At 38.8% G+C, this 20,445-nt stretch overlaps 5 protein-coding genes across 5 annotated transcripts; 3 read left to right on the top strand and 2 right to left on the bottom strand.

Moving 5' to 3' along the window:
• Positions 1-3,478: 3,478 nt before the first annotated feature.
• On the top strand, positions 3,479-5,762 carry Cbr-ugt-53 (the record flags this gene model as incomplete). Its single annotated transcript, XM_045242151.1, has 8 exons — positions 3,479-3,622; positions 3,669-3,867; positions 3,931-4,056; positions 4,101-4,175; positions 4,228-4,334; positions 4,771-5,185; positions 5,230-5,355; positions 5,407-5,762. 8 exons carry the CDS (start codon positions 3,479-3,481, stop codon positions 5,760-5,762), a joined length of 1,548 nt encoding a protein of 515 aa, XP_045095039.1.
• A 908-nt stretch (positions 5,763-6,670) lies between these two features.
• CBG13050 lies at positions 6,671-7,764 on the bottom strand (the record flags this gene model as incomplete). The annotated part of the gene is made up of 6 exons (XM_045242150.1): positions 6,671-6,865; positions 6,888-6,998; positions 7,049-7,131; positions 7,178-7,337; positions 7,381-7,557; positions 7,606-7,764. 6 exons carry the CDS (start codon positions 7,762-7,764, stop codon positions 6,671-6,673), a joined length of 885 nt encoding a protein of 294 aa, XP_045095040.1.
• Positions 7,765-7,952: 188 nt separating this feature from the next.
• Positions 7,953-10,552, top strand: Cbr-rnh-1.1 (the record flags this gene model as incomplete). Its single annotated transcript, XM_045242149.1, has 11 exons — positions 7,953-8,154; positions 8,202-8,570; positions 8,697-8,909; positions 9,057-9,140; positions 9,185-9,247; positions 9,295-9,339; positions 9,383-9,444; positions 9,902-10,083; positions 10,128-10,305; positions 10,350-10,431; positions 10,473-10,552. The coding sequence occupies 11 exons, from the start codon at positions 7,953-7,955 to the stop codon at positions 10,550-10,552; spliced, it is 1,560 nt and encodes a 519-aa protein (XP_045095041.1).
• Positions 10,553-10,796: 244 nt separating this feature from the next.
• On the bottom strand, positions 10,797-12,103 carry Cbr-ubc-6 (the record flags this gene model as incomplete). Its single annotated transcript, XM_002630547.1, has 6 exons — positions 10,797-10,981; positions 11,028-11,368; positions 11,418-11,523; positions 11,574-11,658; positions 11,705-11,910; positions 12,073-12,103. The coding sequence occupies 6 exons, from the start codon at positions 12,101-12,103 to the stop codon at positions 10,797-10,799; spliced, it is 954 nt and encodes a 317-aa protein (XP_002630593.1).
• Positions 12,104-12,545: 442 nt separating this feature from the next.
• On the top strand, positions 12,546-17,232 carry Cbr-aka-1 (the record flags this gene model as incomplete). Its single annotated transcript, XM_045242148.1, has 15 exons — positions 12,546-12,743; positions 12,791-14,038; positions 14,094-14,258; positions 14,306-14,466; positions 14,510-14,984; positions 15,040-15,271; positions 15,319-15,506; positions 15,554-15,818; positions 15,862-16,178; positions 16,229-16,298; positions 16,348-16,607; positions 16,653-16,801; positions 16,849-16,926; positions 16,974-17,082; positions 17,134-17,232. 15 exons carry the CDS (start codon positions 12,546-12,548, stop codon positions 17,230-17,232), a joined length of 4,014 nt encoding a protein of 1,337 aa, XP_045095042.1.
• Positions 17,233-20,445: the final 3,213 nt, after the last annotated feature.

The following is a 20,445-nucleotide window of genomic DNA, read 5'->3' as shown; positions in this document are numbered from 1 at the left end:
ATAAAGCTAATTTGAAAAGCACGAGACATGAAACAAAACGTTTGGCGGGGCGGCGGTGAAATATTAATTTGAATTGAGACATGTTCCAAAAAAACCCAATTCACATGTCGACTGGAAAATGGAGAAAAGTTGGTGGAACCCAGAAGACGTCGAGTGGCTTCTTGAGCTCTACTTGGCTGGGATAGAAAAAGGGACGGAGCAACAAAAAGAAAACAAAGGAGTCGATGAAGCGAGTTACACGGTTGATTCGATTTGAATATGTTCTGAAAATGCGAGGAGTAGATTATTGAGAGATGAGTGGAAGAAGAAGAAAAAAAAATAGAAGAAAGGGTAGAAAATTGAGAAAGGAGAAATAATTGGTGAAGACAAGGGAGCACAGACTGAAATATGAACAAATATGAATATTTATGCATGACAACAACACATAGGTAACAAGAGATGATGTTGTGTTAGAAAAAATAGGAAAGTTGGAGGAAAGGAAAAGGAGAAGAAGGAAACCGTCCATTAGTTGAGCTGGAAAACAAGAAAATGGTGTGATAGGATGGAGAGGCTTCTGATCAATAGAATATCTTAAACTTCAAAGTTTCACAATGATCCCTCAAACTTTGTAGGCTTTCAGAAGCAAAAAAAAAAGTAATTTAAATTTCACCCAAAAAGTATATTGGCGTATTGAGTGTCGATCAGACAGAATTCCCAAGTATCGATGAGCTAAAGTATCCTAGAAGGTAATGAACAGAGATGTCCGGAATGAATTTTCAAGAAATAGAATCCGGAATTCTGACATCTCCAGTGTGCAGAAAAGTTATAAAGAAATTCCAACAATTTTAAAAATTTCAAATATCTGAAAATTCTGAAAATTCGAAAGTTTAAAATTCTAAGCTTTCTCAATTCCAAAACATATGGCGCTTTATTTTTTCATCGTTAGTAGCAGAAATTTGAATACACATAATTGTTACAGCTTAACCTATTTGCTGAAAACGCGGAATAAAACAATTTTCTTGGAATTCGGCATCCGGAATCCTGAATCCGGACATCCTCTGGTAATGAAACTCAAACATCAGCGGATCAGTGCATCGGAGTATAAAGGAAACTAACAGACTCGATTGTATTCAGCATTCTTTCGAGTGGAAACTTGTGGCAGATAGCAATAAAACATCAAAAACCCGACAAGATAGTTTCACATTCAACTCGAAAAAGTTTTTAGAGAAACTTCAATCATTTTTTCATTGTTAATATACCAGAGATGTCCAGAATAGCTTTTTTTGAGAAACTGAATCCGGAAAATGGAATACAGAATCCGGAATGCGGACATCTCGGATTCATCATGCAAAACTATACGGAGAAAACAAGAAGGGCAGTTACACGTAGGATTTCCATTTGGGGGCGATTCACCCGCCCGCACCCGCCCGGGGGGAGTCACCCCCTCGGTCCCCCGTTGGCCCCCCGCAATTATTTACGTGAAGTAAATTATTTTTTGATTTCAGAAACTCTTTTCTTGGAATATACGTGATTGTCATTAAAAATTAGATAAAAATTCACACGCAAATAATCGCGGGAGGCCGCGGGGGCCGTGGGTGGTAGCCCCCCGGCGGGTGGCGGGTGGCTCTTTTTTCCACCCGCCCAAATGGAAACCCTAGTTACAGGAACTTAAAAAAAACGTTGATTAAACTCACTTGAAACTTCGAAACTGCACGTGGATTCTTCTACGAAGATCCTTTGGATCGTCGTCTGACGGCTCGGGATGCTTCTGAAAAATATACTGAACTTCTAGAGCAAGATTCTGAAAAGGGCAACAGTTGTTTTTTTTCCTTCTCTGGACTCTTTTTATTCACTAAACCAATCAAATTATGACGCATTATTTCAGACAGAAAACGTTCAATTGTATAAAACTGCATGTTTCTAAACATGTCGTTTCGTAATAAAAAAGAGTAATGCACAAAAGAGAAGCTGGTAGTTTTTATGAATTAGTAAAATATATGTAACTCACCAAACATTGTTTTGGACTCCACATTTCTTCTCAGACGGTTTACTTCTCGACCCAAATGAGAAAGAAAAAGCGTCGAAAGGACAAGTTTGTTTGGTTTCGTTACGAAAAACAATGGGTTTTCAGAAGGGAGCGGATCGGAATTAATTTCAACCTATTTTCTCTTGATTTCTTTTCCAAAATTGGTATTCAAGACACGAGATGAAATGAAGAAGCCGTCACAAGTTTGTTCGAAGATGAGCCACCATCACATGAGAAGAGCCAATAGAAGATGTGACAAAAAGAATGAAAAGTTGGGAGAAGAAAAGGTTTGAGCAAAGTATGGGTGACTCATGACTTCCAATAAGTGTTTCTTTGCATTTGAGAACAGATTGAGGTTGAAGTTCAATAGCATCATAGGTGTCGTCGATATTTATAGCTTCTTTTGAACAAGAAACCTTGAAAAGGAAGATGACGATAGACTATAGACGGTCAACGAAACCGAAAAGTTGACCCCTTGAATATGAAAAATACCGTAAAACCTGTAATAGAAGGGCCCCTAAACTATTAACTTCGAGCCAATTTTTCTCGCTTCCTGTCAAAGATATAAAAAAGTTATCGACTGATAAATTGATCATCACAATATCACAAACATTTTATCAGACGATTCTTTTTTGATAACTCTCATAGGAGCCAAGAAAAATTGGCTCAAAGACAGCGTGGGAGCTCCTATTGAAAAATCATTAAACAGTTCCTATTTTGTGTAGCTATTTTAATATCCAGTCGTTGAAATTACTTTCCTGAACTTTTAGAAGTTTTAAATGAATTCTGAAGCTCAGAATTTATCCAAACAGGACGAAGATTTCCTAGTCCATTGCCACTCGGTCACCATGATTTCGATTTCGAATCAATCCTCATCTTCGGTATTTTCGTCTGTTCCTTCTGAATTTTAATGATATTTCGCTGTATTCAGTGCCATGGTTTTTTCTCGAAAAATCGACAAATAAGAGTAATGACTTAGAAAGCATGGTGGCTGTGTGGCCATGGACTGGGAAATCCTCTTCCCTCCCGCACGATTAGAGAAATTTTCTTGACAGCAAAACTGTGCCACATCCGGCCGCAGCATTTTGGATAGTGGTCTAGCGGTCATACCAGTTTCTGGATCGCTGAACTTATTTCAAAACAAGAATTTTTTAAAAACGGACTGATTAGTCTCCGGCAACCTACTCATGGTCTGAGTCACGGTCGCGATTTGCATAGACTAATTTCCACATTTGCCTCATCCAAAATAGACTACAGTCGCCATCATTATGTTATCATTTTAGTATGATACCGTAATCATCAAAGGGTGTGACTCAGTGGTCAGTGATCAATGATGTAGGAAATCTTTTAAACACATTACTGGCGGTTGTTTGACCATTACCTTATCTTCCTTAACTTCTGACCCATACCCCCCCCCCCCCCCCCATTCCAACTCATGATAAAGTGTTACTACACACCCATTCAGTCTGTAAAATGCGTTTTCTAATTTTGCTTACTCTGATTTTTAGTTTTTCGAATGCTCTCAATATTCTGTTCTATCAAGCAGTTATCGGACCATCCCATATAGCGTATTTGAGAACAACCATCAAGAAATTGTTGGATAGAGGACATACCGTTGTATGTTTTTTTTCTGAATTTATGTCAGATCTAAAATTTTTTTTAGGATGTGGTTTTTGCTGTCTATAATGAAATGACCAACCTGGAATTGAGTCCAGAAGTTAGGCGTGTATACTACAACAGACATGCAGATCCGGATTATTGGAAAAAGAATGCAAATCATTTTTCGAATATGTTCGAAAAGCCATCGACACCAATCGGAGAGTTTGAAATATACCACGAGTCTGGGTACCAGTTGTGTAGAAGTAAATAATCGGAAAATATTTCACCATATTTGTTTTGAATCAAAATTTTTATATCAATTTCAGTTGCAATCAATGATAACGAGCTCTTTGATTTCTTGAAAACGGGAGAATATGATATTGGATTTAGCAGTGATTATGATCCATGTGGCAATATTTTAATGACTGCTGCTAAAATTCCTTCCATAGGAAGTAAGCTACAATTTCTTTATTGAAAAAGAGTCGAAGAGTTCCAGGTTTAATGGCCACTCCTATTTTCTATCCTCAAATTGTTAGTGCTGGCCTTCCTACTGTTGCAAGCGTATTCGGAAGTAAGACTTCAAATAAAAACCTTAGAACAAAATTAAAAATATAAATTTACAGCTCCTTTCTTCCCTGAAAATGACGGATCTCTTTATCATAAAACATTCAGTCTTCTCAGGCTGACATATTATCATTACGTTATTGCACCAAACCTTGAACAGAAATATGTATGCTCAAAATATGTTACCGTAATTCCTGTATTAGAAGGGCCGGTCCTTCTATCGTTCCAAGGTACCTCCGGAAGACCCTTCTATTACAGGGGGCTCTTCAATTAGAGAGTGCCCTTCAATTTTTCCAGCCAATTTTTTTGTGAATTTTTTCATCGAAAAAATCGGTGAATTCTCGTCCAAAATCTATGAAAATCTATCAGTTTCACTAAAATTGAGGACGTTTTTCAGCAAAAAAAATAGTGTTTCAGTGATTTTTGAAATGTGAAATTTTTGGAAAATTTTTTGGGAAAAACGTACGGAAATTTTTAATTTTGAAACTCACATTTGAAGGGGCCCCTTTTATTACAGGGCCCTCCTATTAAAGGGGCTCTTTTATTAAAGGGACCTTTCTAATACAGGTTTTACGGTATTTTTTGAATGAAATAAATTGCAGAACCAACTGATTCGGCAAAGATTTGGTAATGTGTTTCCAGATGTTTCAAAAATAGAGCGAGATCTCGATATTGTCTTTGTCAATAGTCACGATTTTCTTGAAACGCAGAGACCGATGAGTCCCAAAATCAAATACATTGGAGGAATGGCAATCAGAGAAGCAAAGAATCTTCCAGAAGAATTCGATAGATTACTGTCTGTTCCAGCATCTGCATGCGTTCTTTTCTCATTTGGAACGCAAGTTCCGACTCATAAAATGCCTTTCCAAATTAGAAAAAACTTTGTGGAAGCTTTCAAAAAGTTTCCCAATGTCACATTTCTCTGGAAGTATGATAACATGGAATTGGACACTGAAATTTTTGAAGGCGTCGATAATGTTCATCGTTTGGAATGGCTTCCACAAACTGAACTGCTACGTGGGTTGGGATACGGAATATCTGGAAAATAGGATAAATTCCAGATGACGATAGAGTGAAACTGTTCATCAGTCATATGGGTTTGAATTCTTATTTGGAAACAGCTACTGCCGGAAAACCAGTTTTGGCAATTCCTTTGTTTGCTGATCAACAAAACAATGCTCAAAATGGTAATCTTTACAATTAGTTTCAAAATAATTTTAATAAATTTCCTTCTGCAGCTAAAAACCGAGAAATGGGACTTCTTCTAGACAGAGATCAGCTAACAGTTCGCAAAATTGAATCAACATTACGAGAACTCCTAGAGAACCCGAAATATCTTTCAAATGCAAAATCTATCTCAAAAATGATACTAGAACAACCCGAAAAGCCAACAGAGAAATTTATTAAATGGCTTGAATTCGCTGCTCGAAATCCCGGATTGAACAAAGTCTTCCGAATGCCAGGATCTGATTTGAGTCCGTTTTATTACTATTGTGGAGATATTTTAATGATTTTAATTTTCATTACTTTTATGGTGTTTCAGTTTTTCCTCAAACAAGTTTCAGCTTTCACTCGAAAAATTAAAACTGATTGAAGTTTTTTATGTCTTCACCGGTCTCTTTGCCGGGCCTCCTGCTGGCTGGGGCGCCTTTGGCGCGATGTAACCTGTTTGTTTTAGAAAAGGTCACGACAAGTTATATTTAATTTTCAAGCTATTCAATTTTCTTTAAATTTTTTGTTCATGTAACGCGATAATTCAATAAATCGTTCATTATTAGTCCATGTCCCCTCCTTCTGTCCACGTTGAAAAATTCCACATATTGCAAAAAAATCAGTTCTCTTTAAAATCAGATTCTTTGAACTTTATTGTTGGATAATTTTCACAAGACCTTCTCTCTGGTCAGAAGCCCTCTGTCTTACGCTGCTTCTTTTTGGTTCATTCTCTTTTTGATCTTTTGATTGGTCGAATGCGTAAAAAGTACTAAAAGGCCCTAAGGGTCGCCATGTTTTGGGGTTCATGGCTAGGTGTTTTTCACTGAACGTCCCCCAGTAGCAAGAGATTCAATCAAAAATCAGAAGAAATGAACAAATATCTATAGAAAGCGTACGCAAGGCTTCTTACAAGGGAAAAGGAACTTTGGAAATTATCCAACAATGGTCCTCGGAGACCATGGGCAATGGGACCCTTTCATGTACTGAGCCTCTACGTGGCGAAAGGGATCAACAGGCTAAAGTCTGGCCAATCAGTACACTTGTTATTTTTCATAAAAACCGTGTTTTTTCAGTTGATTTTGACCATTTTCAGGAGTCCGGAACACGGCTGTCAAGACTCGTCTCAATGGGCTAACTTTGTTTTTTGATGAGCTTTTCATTTTTATGTGAATCTACATGACTTTCTGAGCAAAATAAAAATATAAAAATAATACCAGCTTTAATTTTAAAATTTTTTTTATTGGAAACCAATAAAACAACATTCTTAAAAAATCTGCTCAGTATTCAAAATTAGGATAACTGATCTGTATCAATACCAAGTTCCCGTTTGCACTTAATATTATCGAAGTTCACAAAAAACATATTGATATGGTCTCCGGTCTGATCGATTAATACAGCATATCTTTTGTCGTATACCGTATCCATCAAAATGTGTTTTGCTGTTTCCATTTCGTCTATCTGAAAATCAAAATCAACATTTGATTTCTGAAAAAGGGGTTGTTGATACTTGAAAGTTGATTTGACACACTGTTATTCCATTTTTCTCAAACGCTCCGTTCGATAACAACAGATTCGGAAGATCATTGAAGGATGTATTGAACCAGATGCTACTGTAGAACTGAAAATTAGTTTGCGAATATATTCTCAAATTTTTTTTGCAAAACCAACATTTCGTTTCAGAACACTTTTCAGAAAGTATATTATATCAAGCTGAATCAATGATTCGGATGCGTTCTCAATCGATGTCTCATCTAAAAATGAATGTTTCAGAAATAAATTGAAACTTGAACAGATTACTGTAATTCTCTGTGGAATTTTGAAATAATTCGATGGTCATGTTAACGATACCAGAATCCATTCCGATTGCCACTGGATATTGAGCTCCGATTTTCCGAAATAATTCTTTCTCGATCCCTGGTCTAGGTGACGTTCCGAAAATCAATGTTTCCGGTGCTTTCTAAAAATTTCTGATGTCAAATTGATAAAACTAGAAAAATCACCGTTTTGAGCTCTGCTTCCCCTTCAATATTTTCTGAAACTCCTACTGTGAGATGAACGGGCATTGTAGAGCTCTCGAGCACCGGAAAAGCATGAAATTTGGAATTATTCAACTCGACGATGTTCAAATTCAGATGAACTTTACAGGATTCAGTTAGGTTCGAAATGTGATACGAAAACTAAAAATTGTATTTTTTTTTTTCTTATAGCGTTTGCTCTTAACCCACATCAGTTGAATTCTTCCACAACCCGATTCCATCTTGAATGCAATTGTTCCATTTTGTGTAATTTGTTAATTTCTTAGTTGTCGTTAACTCTTTAATTGAAAAAATCACGAATACAATGAGAAGAGAGGTATAGAAAATTGGGGTTCTGACATATATCATTTTCTTGGAAGTGACTAACATCCCACGTAACCATAAAGCATCTCTCAAAACCACGAGTGTTACCTGCCGTGGCTTACAGCTCATTTGTGAGCTGGAAAAGCCACGTGGCGATAGGATGAGTGAAAAGAGCAGATATTGATACCGAGAGCTATTCTCATATTCGTATAGATTCTACTCGAAAATTTGTCATGATCCGTTGGTTTCGAAACTTGGGAACACTGTTCAAAAAACCAAGAGGAGATGGTATTGTGAAGACTGGTACGGAAGAAAAAGATGTGATCTGTGAAACGCTTGCTATTTCAGAAACAACAACTAACCAAACATCACAACGAGTTGAACAGGTTCAGGAAGTCGTGGATTGCCAAGAAGATCGGCGTAGTTTGGGTGGAAGTGAGAAAGACAACGGCGGGAAGTGACTTTACATGGATTATTTTCAGAAGGTGGGGGAGGCGGAGGAGGTGGTGGTCATGGTGGTGGAGGTCATGGTGGTGGTGGACATGGTGGTGGAAGTCATGGTGGTGGAGGCCATGGTGGAGGTCATGGTGGAGGTCACGGTAGTGGCTATGGTGGTGGACACAGTGGAGGTCATCGTGGAGGCCATGGTGGAGGTCATGGCGGAAATCATGGTTCAGGACATGGTGGACGTTCGAGCCATAGTGGATATGGAGGAAGATCCGCTTCAAGAGGATCTGTGGGAAATCAACACTACAACTCCACCAAACCGAATGGAAGAACTGGGAGATCCGCCTCAACTAACACGTCGAAGAGCACATCACGAGCTAGTAGAAGTAGATCAACTGGAAGAAGTCAGTGATTTTTTATTTAAAAAAACTGACAATTCAGAAAATTAGCAATCAAAAAATCTAGAAATTCAGAAATCTAGAAATTCTGAAATTCTGAAATTACTCATTCAGAGAGAAAAATATTTTCAGAAAGTTCCATGGCCACCAGTTCGAGAAACTACAGTACCACAACTTCGACAAGATCCACCAAATCAACTAATCCAACCAACTCGTCTAACACAATTCCAACAACAACAACAACTAACACATACTCACAGGAAACTACAAAATCAACTAGAAGTAGTTCGGGTTACTCAACTTCATCTATGGGATCAACTGCATCGAAATCAGCTAATCACTCAGGTCAGAGAACACTTATTGTTCACTGATAACTTCAAAATGTTTCCAGTGTCTTCTGGGATGGGCAGTGTCGCTTCAGGTGCCGCTTCTCAAAAGTCTTGCAAAAGTTGTTCCAAGGTTACTGTGCTTTTGCTTCATATTCAATTTCAGGCACCGCTTCAACTTCTACGGGTACTGTATCAAAAGAGAAATCAAGAGGAAGAAGTACTACTCGCAGAGATAACATCAATTCAGGTGAGCAATTAAAACTAGGATTTTGGTTTAAAATATATTTTCAGCGGTGTCTCGAAAATCTCAAAGATCTAGAAGTCGCTCGGTATCCAGGGGCAGAAGTAGGAACCGTAAGAAATAGAAAAAACCCCAACCTCGAAAAAAACAATTTTTACAGGATCCACCTATAATCGATCCAGACCGGAATCTCCAGGAAAATCCAGTTAGACAATCAATTATTAAACTTTAAAGAATCTTTTTTTCAGCAAAAGGACAACATGTGAGCAGAAAAGATGCTGCACTGAAAGAAGTGCTCAGTCCAACAAATGTAAGTTTTTGAGATCCAAAAAAAATCGAAGCCGTGGACGAGAAATACAGGTGTCCGCGACCAAAGGTCTCACACCGACAACTACCGTAACCTAGAAATAGTTTTTTTCTGTATTCAATATCTCGATTTTCGTGCGTTTGTCGTGCGAATTTACTGAAGAGAAATGACAAAAAGGCAGTGAAAAACGAAAAAATAAATTCTGAAAACAAAAATACTTTTAGGTTACTGTAGTCTTCGTTGTGGGACCTTCTTCTACAGCTCAGGCTTTTTTGTACCGTCATAATAAATATTTCGTTTAGAGAGCTTCCCAACTGAATCGCTCTCATTCGGCTCACCACGAAAAAAACTACCATGAGAAACAAAAAACACCAAATGGGGTGTGGAACGAAACTTTCCCGAAAGGCTCATTGATTGTAATATTCTGGAATATTCTTTATATTTTCTAACCTAACTTCAGATGTACACAGATGGTTCGTATTTGAAACGCGAACATCGTTCAGGTATCGGAATATTCGTAGCACCCGGTCATGAACTGAACCGATCTCAAAGAATTCATGGAAACATTCAAGATAACAATTTTGCCGAGTTTCTTGCTGTCAAAACAGCACTTCAAAATGCACTGAAGAATGAGACTTATAGGTAGGAATTGGGTGGAAGACCTGTGAATGAGCAATTGAATTCAGAAACCAGAAGATTGTGATCCGAACGGATTGTTTGAATGTGATCGAGGCGTTGTCCGGAGTAAGAGGTACATCATATCCTGGATTGAAATCTGAAGTTGAATCTTTGGCAAAGTACTTCCCGAAGGGCGTCGATTTCCAGCACGTCTACGCGCATGAAGGAGACCCAGGAAACGAATTGGTTGAAAGTCTGACAACAGGAGTTAGCTTATAAATTAATTATAGGCGGATATGTTTGCTGGTATCGCAACAGGAAAATCTCAGGGATACGGTGGCGGATTCCGGAGAAATCGAAGTGCTTCCAGAGGTTTTTTCCTCGATTTTTTCATGTCTCTATAATGTTTTCAGAGAGGAATCGCATGAGATCCAAGTCTAATGATCCGGCAATGATTCGCAGCAGAAGTCACTCAATTCAAGGAAGACTATGATTACTGTCAATCTTTCGGTGTTCTTTTTTCTATTGAATGAACTATTTCTTTTCAATATCAATTTTTATGTTTTTTACATTCAAATCACAAAAAAAACAGTCATCGACTACTAACCGTTTTGAAAGCTAACATCAAAAATATTGACTGAGAAATGGTGTCCAGAATTCACTGGCAAGGAATTGCACAAATTTTGGTGTCAAGTCAAGAAAAATACAGCGGGAAATGAGCAAGAAGCAATAGATATTTACAACTCAGGTTCACCGTTTCTTGGGTTTCCGTTTTCAACGAGGAGTCTGCGAGCTCCTAACGTGAGGAAAATCGCAATGCAAAGCAGTGCGAGGGGAATTTTGATAAGGAGATAATAGTCGAAAGTGCTAGATTCAATTCGGCGGGCTGGTTGGTGGAAATGCTCAGGTATCGGGGCTGGAACTGAAATGAGAATTTAGAAAACCCCTTCGAATTTAAGTTTTCAAACCTTGTGGTCCAACTGGGGATTCAACTTCGGAAGTAGTGTGATTTGCATTTTGCGGACTCCCGACTGAATTTTCTGTCAAAGTTTGAGCTGACTGAGAAGGCTCTGACGGAGTTTCTCTTTCAGAATTACCACTTCCAGTAGGTTGCCCAGTTCCCTCTGGATTATTAATAGCTTTTCCGTTTTCTGTGATTTCTTTTTTGACAACAGATTCATCTTGAAATTTGAGTTTTGCAGCCAATTGTTTTGCCTCCTCGCTTTCTTTGGATTGTCCGTCTTCTGTGATCGGTAGAAGAACGTCCTTCATCAGGCATCCGCATTCCTTACACTTCCAATCACCGCTTCTGATAAGCTGATGAGGTTAGAGAGAGTAAAATGGATGTGGATACTTACAATTTGGCAAGACGATTTCTCTCTTTTGGCGGATAGTCTAAACTTCCAAGAGCTCCTCCTGGCGTTGAAGGAAGAAAGCCAATCAATGCAAGAAGTGCAGTTCGAACTGAAAGAAACATATTCAACGTACTATAGTTTTTCTAAAATTCGACTCACTACTCCATGAAGGGAGCCACGTCTCCGGGTGGTAGCCTGAGATTGAGAGGCATATTTTCTTGTTTAATTCAAAACGACCATTCGGCTAGAAAGTGTTAATATTCAGTTATAGAGCTAAATAAATTATTCACCGTCAGTAGAATCAGATTTGGAGGTTTCATGGGATATTCTGCTGGGAACATGATTCTTCCATGATAAATTCCCCCTTCAAAGTCGGTTCCAATGGTTCCGCGAATGGTGAAATGCCACTCGAAGAGGTTGTCTTCTATCGGCTGGGCAAAATACATTTCGGTCGGTTGGCGCAGTTCCTTAGCCTCCTGCATCAGTCGTCTCACACCTGAAAATGATAATAATTAGAGCATGAATTTTTTGCAAGGCTTTGACTATGAATCGAAATATTTACTTTTTGGATTTTATGTCTAATTGCAATTGCAATTGTAACAGAATGCAAACGATTCTAAAATCCTTCAATGTGTGAGCCTGTTTTTGAAAGACTTACCGGCACTTTTAGTATTGTATTGCTGCGTCATTTTGAGCTCTATGAGTCGGTTCTCGTGTTCTAACTATTTCTGAATTGATCGACGATGAAACGAGAAGCAGTTTATGGGAGGAAATCAACGTCAGCTGAATCGAATGTTCATCGTCACGTCAAGTCACACACATTTGCGCAGATACACCGCGACGCGCACTCGCGGCCATCCGACCATTTATCGTTTTTTCTCTTCTTTTTCTTCTTCTTCTTCTTCTTTCTATAGAACTTCCGCAATGAAAATAATGTCTCTCCTTACAAGGTTGCTGATCGTGTCTTAGCTAATCACACCGAGAGGTTTAACATGTTTCGATTCCCTTGTTGCACACAACAGTTGTTCTTGTGATTATTGTTCACATGTATTTATTGATCAGCCTTTTCTTCGCGCAAAATTGCGATTCTCCGATGATTCATGGTTATCAATTGTTTTGATTTCAGCAAGAATGGGCGACATGGATGACCTATTGGATCAAATGGAGTCTGATCTGATAAAAACAACTCAAACAAATCAACCGCCTCCACTTCTACCTCCAACATCAATAGCAATGCAGCCACGCGGTCTTCGTCAAAATCCGGCACCTAAAAGCGTTGTGACGGTTTCGAAATTCGTGATCAGTGACGACATGAATAAGCATATGGAGGTAAGTGTTTTCCAAAACTCCAAGTTAGAAACTTCAATAATTTTCAGGGTCATGTAAGCATTGATTCCTCTTTGTTGCCGAACACATTTCAGTCTAAGCCTATTTCTCAACTCAGAGATGATGAAATTGTGCCAAAAAAAGAAAACATTCTTTTTTCTTTAGTCAGTGGAAACCAGAAGATCGAAGATCTTCGCGAAGATTGCGTTGTAGAAAAAAATGAAGTAGCTGACAAAGTAGAAGCCTGCACGACAGAAGTATTATCGCATGTAGAAGTTCAAGAAATTATTGAGACAAAATCACATACTGAAGTTCAGCAGGAAGAAGATGCAGTATCGGAAGTTGAAGAGGTTTGTGTGTATTTGATGTTTTTGCTGAAAAAATCAATATTTTTCCAGGAAACGCTTATTCCGGAAACTCAAGTAATTTCCAATTTGAATGCAACTGCTCGAGAAGCTGTTCCCCTCACTTCCCAAATTCAAGTAACACCTCGAAAGATAGAGCTTGATACTGAAATGGAATCCATGTTAGACCATTTGAATGGCGTGGAAGATGAAAGCGATCAGAACCGAAGTCTTTCTGAACCAGAAACACAAAACAATGACACATCTACAAGAAAAGCCGGAGGGCGTGATTTCAGTGACGAATCCAGCGATGAATCAATCCTCTTTCAGTATGCTGATAAGATTTCAGAAGAAGTGATGACTGCCGCTTTGGGCACTCGAAAGTTGCATTATGATCCGGCAGTACAAGAATTTTATCATGCGAATGACTCCATACCAGATGTGTTTGCCATGAGTTTTGCTAGTACGACATCACGCAAATCGGAATTGAACAATGACACTTCTAACCAGTTGTCTGGAACTGAAAACAAACAGAAGCTACCTTCAGTTGTCGAGCAAGTCGAGCAAGCCGAGGAATCAGAAAAAGAAAACGAACCAGATGAACAACAGGACAACTCGGAATCTGACTGCTCTTTAAAACACGACAAGGAGGACAGTTCACCGCAGAACGTAGAATCGGAAACAGTACACATGACATCGTTAGAACAGTATCCAGAAGTATCTTTACTCACAGATGTTATTTCGGTGGAAGAAGAAATCGCAGCTTCGGATATCAGTGGGGACTGTTCTATGGATTCAAAAGACACAGAGCAACCTGTGGTAGAACAACCTTCTATTAACGATAGTGAGGATAATATTGCTACTGAAGCAAATACTCCAGTTGTGGAGAAAAACTCTGAAGAAAAGGTCACAAGTGAAACTGTTGATTCGATGCCTTCTGATGACGATGAAAGCGTATGTTTAATTTCTTGCATTTCGTATTTAATTATGATTGGCTTTAATTTTTCAGGCACCGGAAACTGTCGTTGAAGCAGTGGGATTTAAAGCCCCAACAACAGATGAAGAAGAAAATCGAGAAGACGCTGATTCTATAGTGGAAAGTGTATCTAACGACAGCCAAGATTCACTTGTTGGAACTACTGAAGACGAAACTGAAAATAGGCCGAGATTCGATGTGAGTGTTTTGAAAAAACTGACACCAGGCATAGTTCAACTTTTCAGTCTTCAATAGCCACTGTTCACGTTCTGCACGAATCAGATTCTGATGAGAGTCAACCTCGCCGGGAAAGAAGGCTAACTGAATCCGAACTTCAACTTGGAAAAACTTCTCCTTATTGGATTCCTGACTCAGAGTGTCAAAACTGTATGCTTTGCAATGTCAAGTCAGTTGTAGTGCTTGTCGAAAACCCAGATAGAAATTTTTAGATTCACAATCATTACGCGCCGCCATCATTGCCGTGCATGTGGTCGAGTTCTATGTGGATCATGCTGTTCGGAAAAGTCGGTTCTCGACTACTTGAAAGAAGATGGAAAGAAGCCACAAGCAGTTCGAGTATGTAAGCCATGCTCCACGATGCTATCAAGGATTGAATCCCACGAAGAGGAGGAGAGACGTCGACTGACAGATGCTCACGACAGATCGTACAACGAAGAAGATACATCTACTTCAACGACTCCACACGCCACAACAGTGCCGCGAGGGGTTCTCAAAGCACGTTCAATGACACAGACTAACGAAGAAGAAGGCCCCTCAACGAGCAGTCAAGTCCCTTCATCATCTTCGAACGTGTCAGAATCAGCAAAACGATCGGTAGTATTTCGTGATGGAGTTCGGCCAGGTGCTCCAGCAGATGAACAAAATCCAGAAGAAGAACGATCCACTGCACTGAAACCAAAAAAGGTTGGAGAGTTATTTCAATGAAAAAAATCAATTCAAAAAATATTTGTTTTTTTAGAAGTCCAGAAAGCGCACAGCGGTGGTTCGAAGAATTGCAGAATTGAAAATGGAAGATGAATTGGCATGTGCTTTGCCGAAAGAAGGTGTCACAAAACTCCTTATTGTGAAACCGGATTCGGAGCAACCAAAATTCGAAGACGCATCTGTGATTCTAGAAGCTCTTTGTGACTTCACTGTCGTAACAGTTGTGTTGAAGAAGAATCTAAACTGCACAATGCAAATTTTCAACAGTGAGCTTTACATTTTGTCTGTTTTTCATCATATCCAGCTGTTTCAGACCCAAATTTCGGGTTGGTATGGGCGGTGTCATCACAAGGATTCGCTCAAATCGGTCTCGATGAATTATTCTTCTCGTGGACACTAAGTGATAGTGAAAAACAAAACATGGATTCAGAAGAGCCAGAGCTAGATGAGAAAACCGCCCTTTCGTTAATTCCACTCGTGGTCCTTCATCGTATATCAATGGTAAGCGAAAGATCCCGTTAACCATCTCACCAATAGTTATATTTCAGATTTACTGTCAATCCACCGAGCATGAATACGCCGGCGTACGGCGTGTGGATAGCCGGCTCATGCGTATTCACACTGTTACGGAATCGGTCACTCCTCTCCCAAAGCATGTGATGTTCTTCCGTCCGACCGTTCAATCGGGTCTCGAAAACATGCGAATCCCTACAAATCCATTCCTTATTGCCTGCTTCCTACATGACGATGAACTGAGCTGGGCTACTGCTCTTCCGAATCGTCTTTTGTATAAACTCGGAGAGAAATACAACGGTTTGTAAAAAAATACACTGCACAATGCAAACATTGTTTTCAGTATTCCCTACTCCTTTTGTGAATTTTGTCAATAGACCTGCCCTCTACAGTACTGATGCCTCTGGTACAGTTCTCAAAGTTTTCACCGACTTCCGATCTTGGTCATACAGAATGCGTCATATTCCCGGTTGCACAGTTTCACTGACAAACGAGAAAACTATCATTCGAATTCCAAAGTCGTGCATGAAAGAAGTAAGATATTATGCTTTTTGGTTATTTTTTCTTCAATTCAAATTTCAGCTGAAAGAGATTATCACCTTCAGCCGATCAATGGTTGCGTGGAGCTGTGATATGAATCAAGATGACGATAGTGTTCTTGTGAGTGCCACACTGAAACAAAAAACAAACATTTAAAAAACTGAATTAAGGTTTGCGAAGAGACTGATCCAGGACTCTACTCTACACAAGTCTTCGCCAAATACATGGGACAAAGAGAATGTAAGCGAGCTTTCCAGGAAAAAAAAAATCCTAATCAGACATTTTTCAGCTACAAGTGCATCATTTTTGATTTTGGATGGTGGTTCCAAAGTGAATTCTCTTCAAGTGAACGTAGTGGAAGACGGTGTGGCTATTCGACTACAGAGTGAACGTCTCGAAGTCATTCTCAACGCAATCAATGAGGGAAATGATGTTATGGAATCTTCGAAAGATATGGAGTTCCGCGTCGAGTTTGTAGAAGATGGAGACTGGATTGTTCCGGAGAACGAGTTTTATCCAAAATCACAGATCGATGGACTGGTCTTGATTGTACGCATAGTTGTGTACGACGTTGCCTAACCTAATACATTTCAGAACAAATTCCAGTATGGATTGTCGCTGGAAAGAGCGCTCACTCAGGTTTTACAAGTTCAAGGAATCAGTGAATACGGTATCCGAATGTCACATGTATATAATCTCGGTGACGGGCGACTTCAGCCTGAAGAAGAGCCGAAAATTTATGGGTAACCGGTTCGAATTTCATTTTAATGTCTTATAATAATAATTTCAGATTGGTCGAGATTGCTGCTAAAGAGTGCGTGGCGATGCTGGAACCTCATATTCTGTTTTTGATTCATGCAGGAATACAGTGAGCTGAATTACTGATTTACTAGAAATAATTATGATGTACTTCAGAAGTGTTTCAATCCGATTGTTCGTTTCTCCATATGAATTCGAGTACGACGTCTCGAAGTGGATTGGTCTGGAGGCAGAAAACGATAAATACAAACAAAGTCTCGATCAGGTAAAAACATGATTTTCATTCTATTTAGCTGTACATCATCCACTTTTTCAGCTTATTCCAATGCTGTACAATATGGTGCAATATGTTCCGAATGGATTTGAAGTCGAGTTCGTTCTCTCAATTGTATCAACCAGAGCCCTACCAATTTAATTTATTTTTTCTTGTCTTTTCCTAGTTACCATACTTCCTCTAATAGAACATCACCTGCACTTTGAGCTCAATTATCTTGATTCTTTTGAGAGATATCAGGAAAAGTAAATTTGAATATGGTTTCGATGATGTTTTTCACAAAAATCGAGGTCATAGATGTCACAGTGAAAGCGAAGTGTTTTATTAGATCAACTACCATACTCTGTTCATTTCCAATTTTCGTGATCCCCCCCCCCCCAGTTCGATTATCGTGTAATATTTACCACCTGTGATATATACCAACTTCTTGTAGTCAAAATCACTTTTCCCTCCCCATCCCATCCCACTTCTAACACATTTCACTACTAATCACCCATACTTTCCTGTAAATTACTAGATCACACCGTGATTAGATGCGGAGTCTACTTGTACCCTGTAACAAACGTATCCATAATGGGTTCGCTCCTAAATTCAGTTTTTTCCTCTCACTCAATCCCCCTATCAAAATTTCAATGTATCGCATAATGGAGAGAATAAAAAAGGAGCAAAAAACGCTTATCTAAAAAAAAGACTTGCTCTTTTTCACTGAGTTCCTCCTGAAAAAGTGCGGATGATTAGATTCAATTTCCCTTCCGCAACCCTCTTCTCACTTCTAAATCGATGTTTCGCGGGCCTATTGAATTTATCGGTGAAAGACTTGAGGAAACGGACAATTTCGTAGACCGATGTTCTTCTTCTGCCACGTCATTTTGCTCCAGAACTACAAAGTTTCAATGATATCTATTGACGTCCATGAACCCCTTGAGATGGTCTTGGTCTTTTGGATGTGCCCCCAACATTACAAATTTATAGAGGTATATTCTTCATTTTTTCGGCTCTTTTTCTTTTCTTTTTTTTTCTCTTTTACAAACGACCACTACTCCTAATAATATGAAAAGAACAGTTCATGTCTGAAAAAGATTAGATTTCGAAAATTGAATGACGAGCGGGAAGTTTGCAGGTGTCCCGTTTTGATTCATGGAAACGATGATGTGTGTGAATTCGAAAAAAATGAATCTGAAATTATTAAAAATAGGAGAAAAACAGACAGAGGTGAGAAAAAAGGAAAGAAGGAAGTGAAAAAACTCCATTTGATAACTTCCATTCGTGGGTGTTAGATGTCTGAAGATCACCAGGATGGATACATTTTGAATGAAGTGAATTATCTAAAAAAGAAATAGAAGAAAATGTCGACATGATATCTTAAAATTAGTTTTTTTTTAAATTGGAACTTTCCAAAAGTAGGTGCGCCCATACTTGTAATCCGGGCCTTTGCCGGGCCTTCGCGGGCCCTGCCATAATTTCTTTCAGAATCTATATTTTCGAACCAACTAAATCAGATATGATAGAGCTCCACGAGTACTACAAAACGGTATCATTTGGAATACTGTATCTTATCTATGAACAAAGTTATGGGGTCATTCAGTGAGAAGCAATTCAGCAAATTGCTGGTTGATCTCGTCCTCCTCCTCGTGGAGTACACGACAAAAGTCGGAGCGAAACCCAACCGGGAAATTCGTTGCGCCTTTAATCTTGTGGCGATTTACAGTGAAATGTTCTTGTCGTGTACTCCACGAGGAGGAGGACGAGTTCACATGGCATAGAAAACTCCAGCAATCTCGCTTCCGCGGCCCCATCAAAATTGCTGGTTTTTCTGCTTTCTGCATAAGGAAAAAACCAGCAATTTGCTGAATTGCTTCTCACTGAATAACCCCATTACAGATCATAAAGTGGCTTTTCTCGCAGGGCCCGGCAGGCCCGGGGCGGGCCTCCTTTTTTTTGCTCCTTTTGCTCTGTAACTCTGTTCATAGACAAGATACAGTATTCCAAATAATACCGTTTTGTAGTACTCGTGGAGGATTACAAGTATGGGTGCGCTGACTACAGGCTTTCTACAGGAAGTACGACCAGCAATCCATATCAATCTGACCTATAACCATTTATCTAAAAAAAATCTTCATCGTACTTTCCCTTTTTTATTTAGCGTTCCCAACTTACCGTAAACACTCTAAAAGAAGGCCACCCAAACTTTGAGCTCATTTATCTCAGTTTCTGTACGAGATATTAAAAAGTGGTTATCTAACAAAATGTTTATCATGATATCAAAAATATTTTGTCATTTGAACACTTTTTGATAACTTTCACAAAAGCCGAGATATACCGTAAAATCTGTAATAGAAGGTCCCTCCTAGGATTTTGAGCTTGACTCTCAGATAGCATATTTTATTCTGCCATACCTAAACTAATATAAATCACAAAGCTAGGAAACATAAATTTCCTTGTTCAAATTATTCTAACGTCATCGGCTTCTGGGTAATTACAATGCTATTTGAGAAGTTGACAAAGTATGTGCATTATCATTTACCTTTGTCCATGTACTTTGATTCATTTATAGAACTTCCTCCTCGTCTGAAATTCCAATTGTTTTCCGGAAATCATGGTCTAATTCCGAAACGATTACTTGTCGTAATCCCTGCTTCTTGTTCTCCGTTTCAGACATTCTCTTCTTCTTTTCTTTTCTTTTTGTTTGCCCTTTCTACTCGTCATCTTTTCTTATTTTTACCCTTCACAAAAGTTCTTTCTTCCGAAATTCATTAAATCCTCTCATGCCCGTATAGCTCAGTTGGTGGTCAGTATAGAAAAAAAGAAGAAAAAGAAATACTGGAATAGAGCAATCCATTTTATGTCTTCTTGTTTTCTTTGGAGGCAAAAAATCATTTTGAATTACAAAAGAGCTTCTTCCGAGTAATCAGGAAAAAAAACCAAGAAAGCACCTGATCAATGGGATATTTTCAGACGCCTTCTGAGCATTCATATCGACTTCGGATTCCACTTACTCCTTTTATTTTGTTATTGCTCATTTCTTTTTTTGCAGTTCGAGCCCACACACATTACGGGATTCAATTTATTCAATTTCCGGTGTCCGGAGACCGTCGAGGTGTTATCTTTTTGATGGGAACGGAACTACTTGTTTTTAAGGAAAAGAAAAAAAACTATTTTGATACTCCCACATGTTTTCAGATTTCTTCCAACTGTCAAGTCGATTAATAACTCATTGCAGGTGAAATGATCAAAAATCACATGAGAAAGAGAGAAATTTGTGTTATGAATATACAAGTTGCTATAGTCCATGAATGATCCAAGCTATTAGAAAAGCCAAAGGTCCTAACTTTTTGGGGGTACGACGAATTCGAA

This window comes from Caenorhabditis briggsae, assembly GCF_000004555.2.
Source record: "Caenorhabditis briggsae complete genome, chrII, whole genome shotgun sequence".
Lineage (NCBI taxonomy): Eukaryota > Metazoa > Nematoda > Chromadorea > Rhabditida > Rhabditidae > Caenorhabditis > Caenorhabditis briggsae.
Note: the sequence above shows the minus strand (reverse complement) of the source record. Positions and strands in the feature narration are given on the sequence as shown.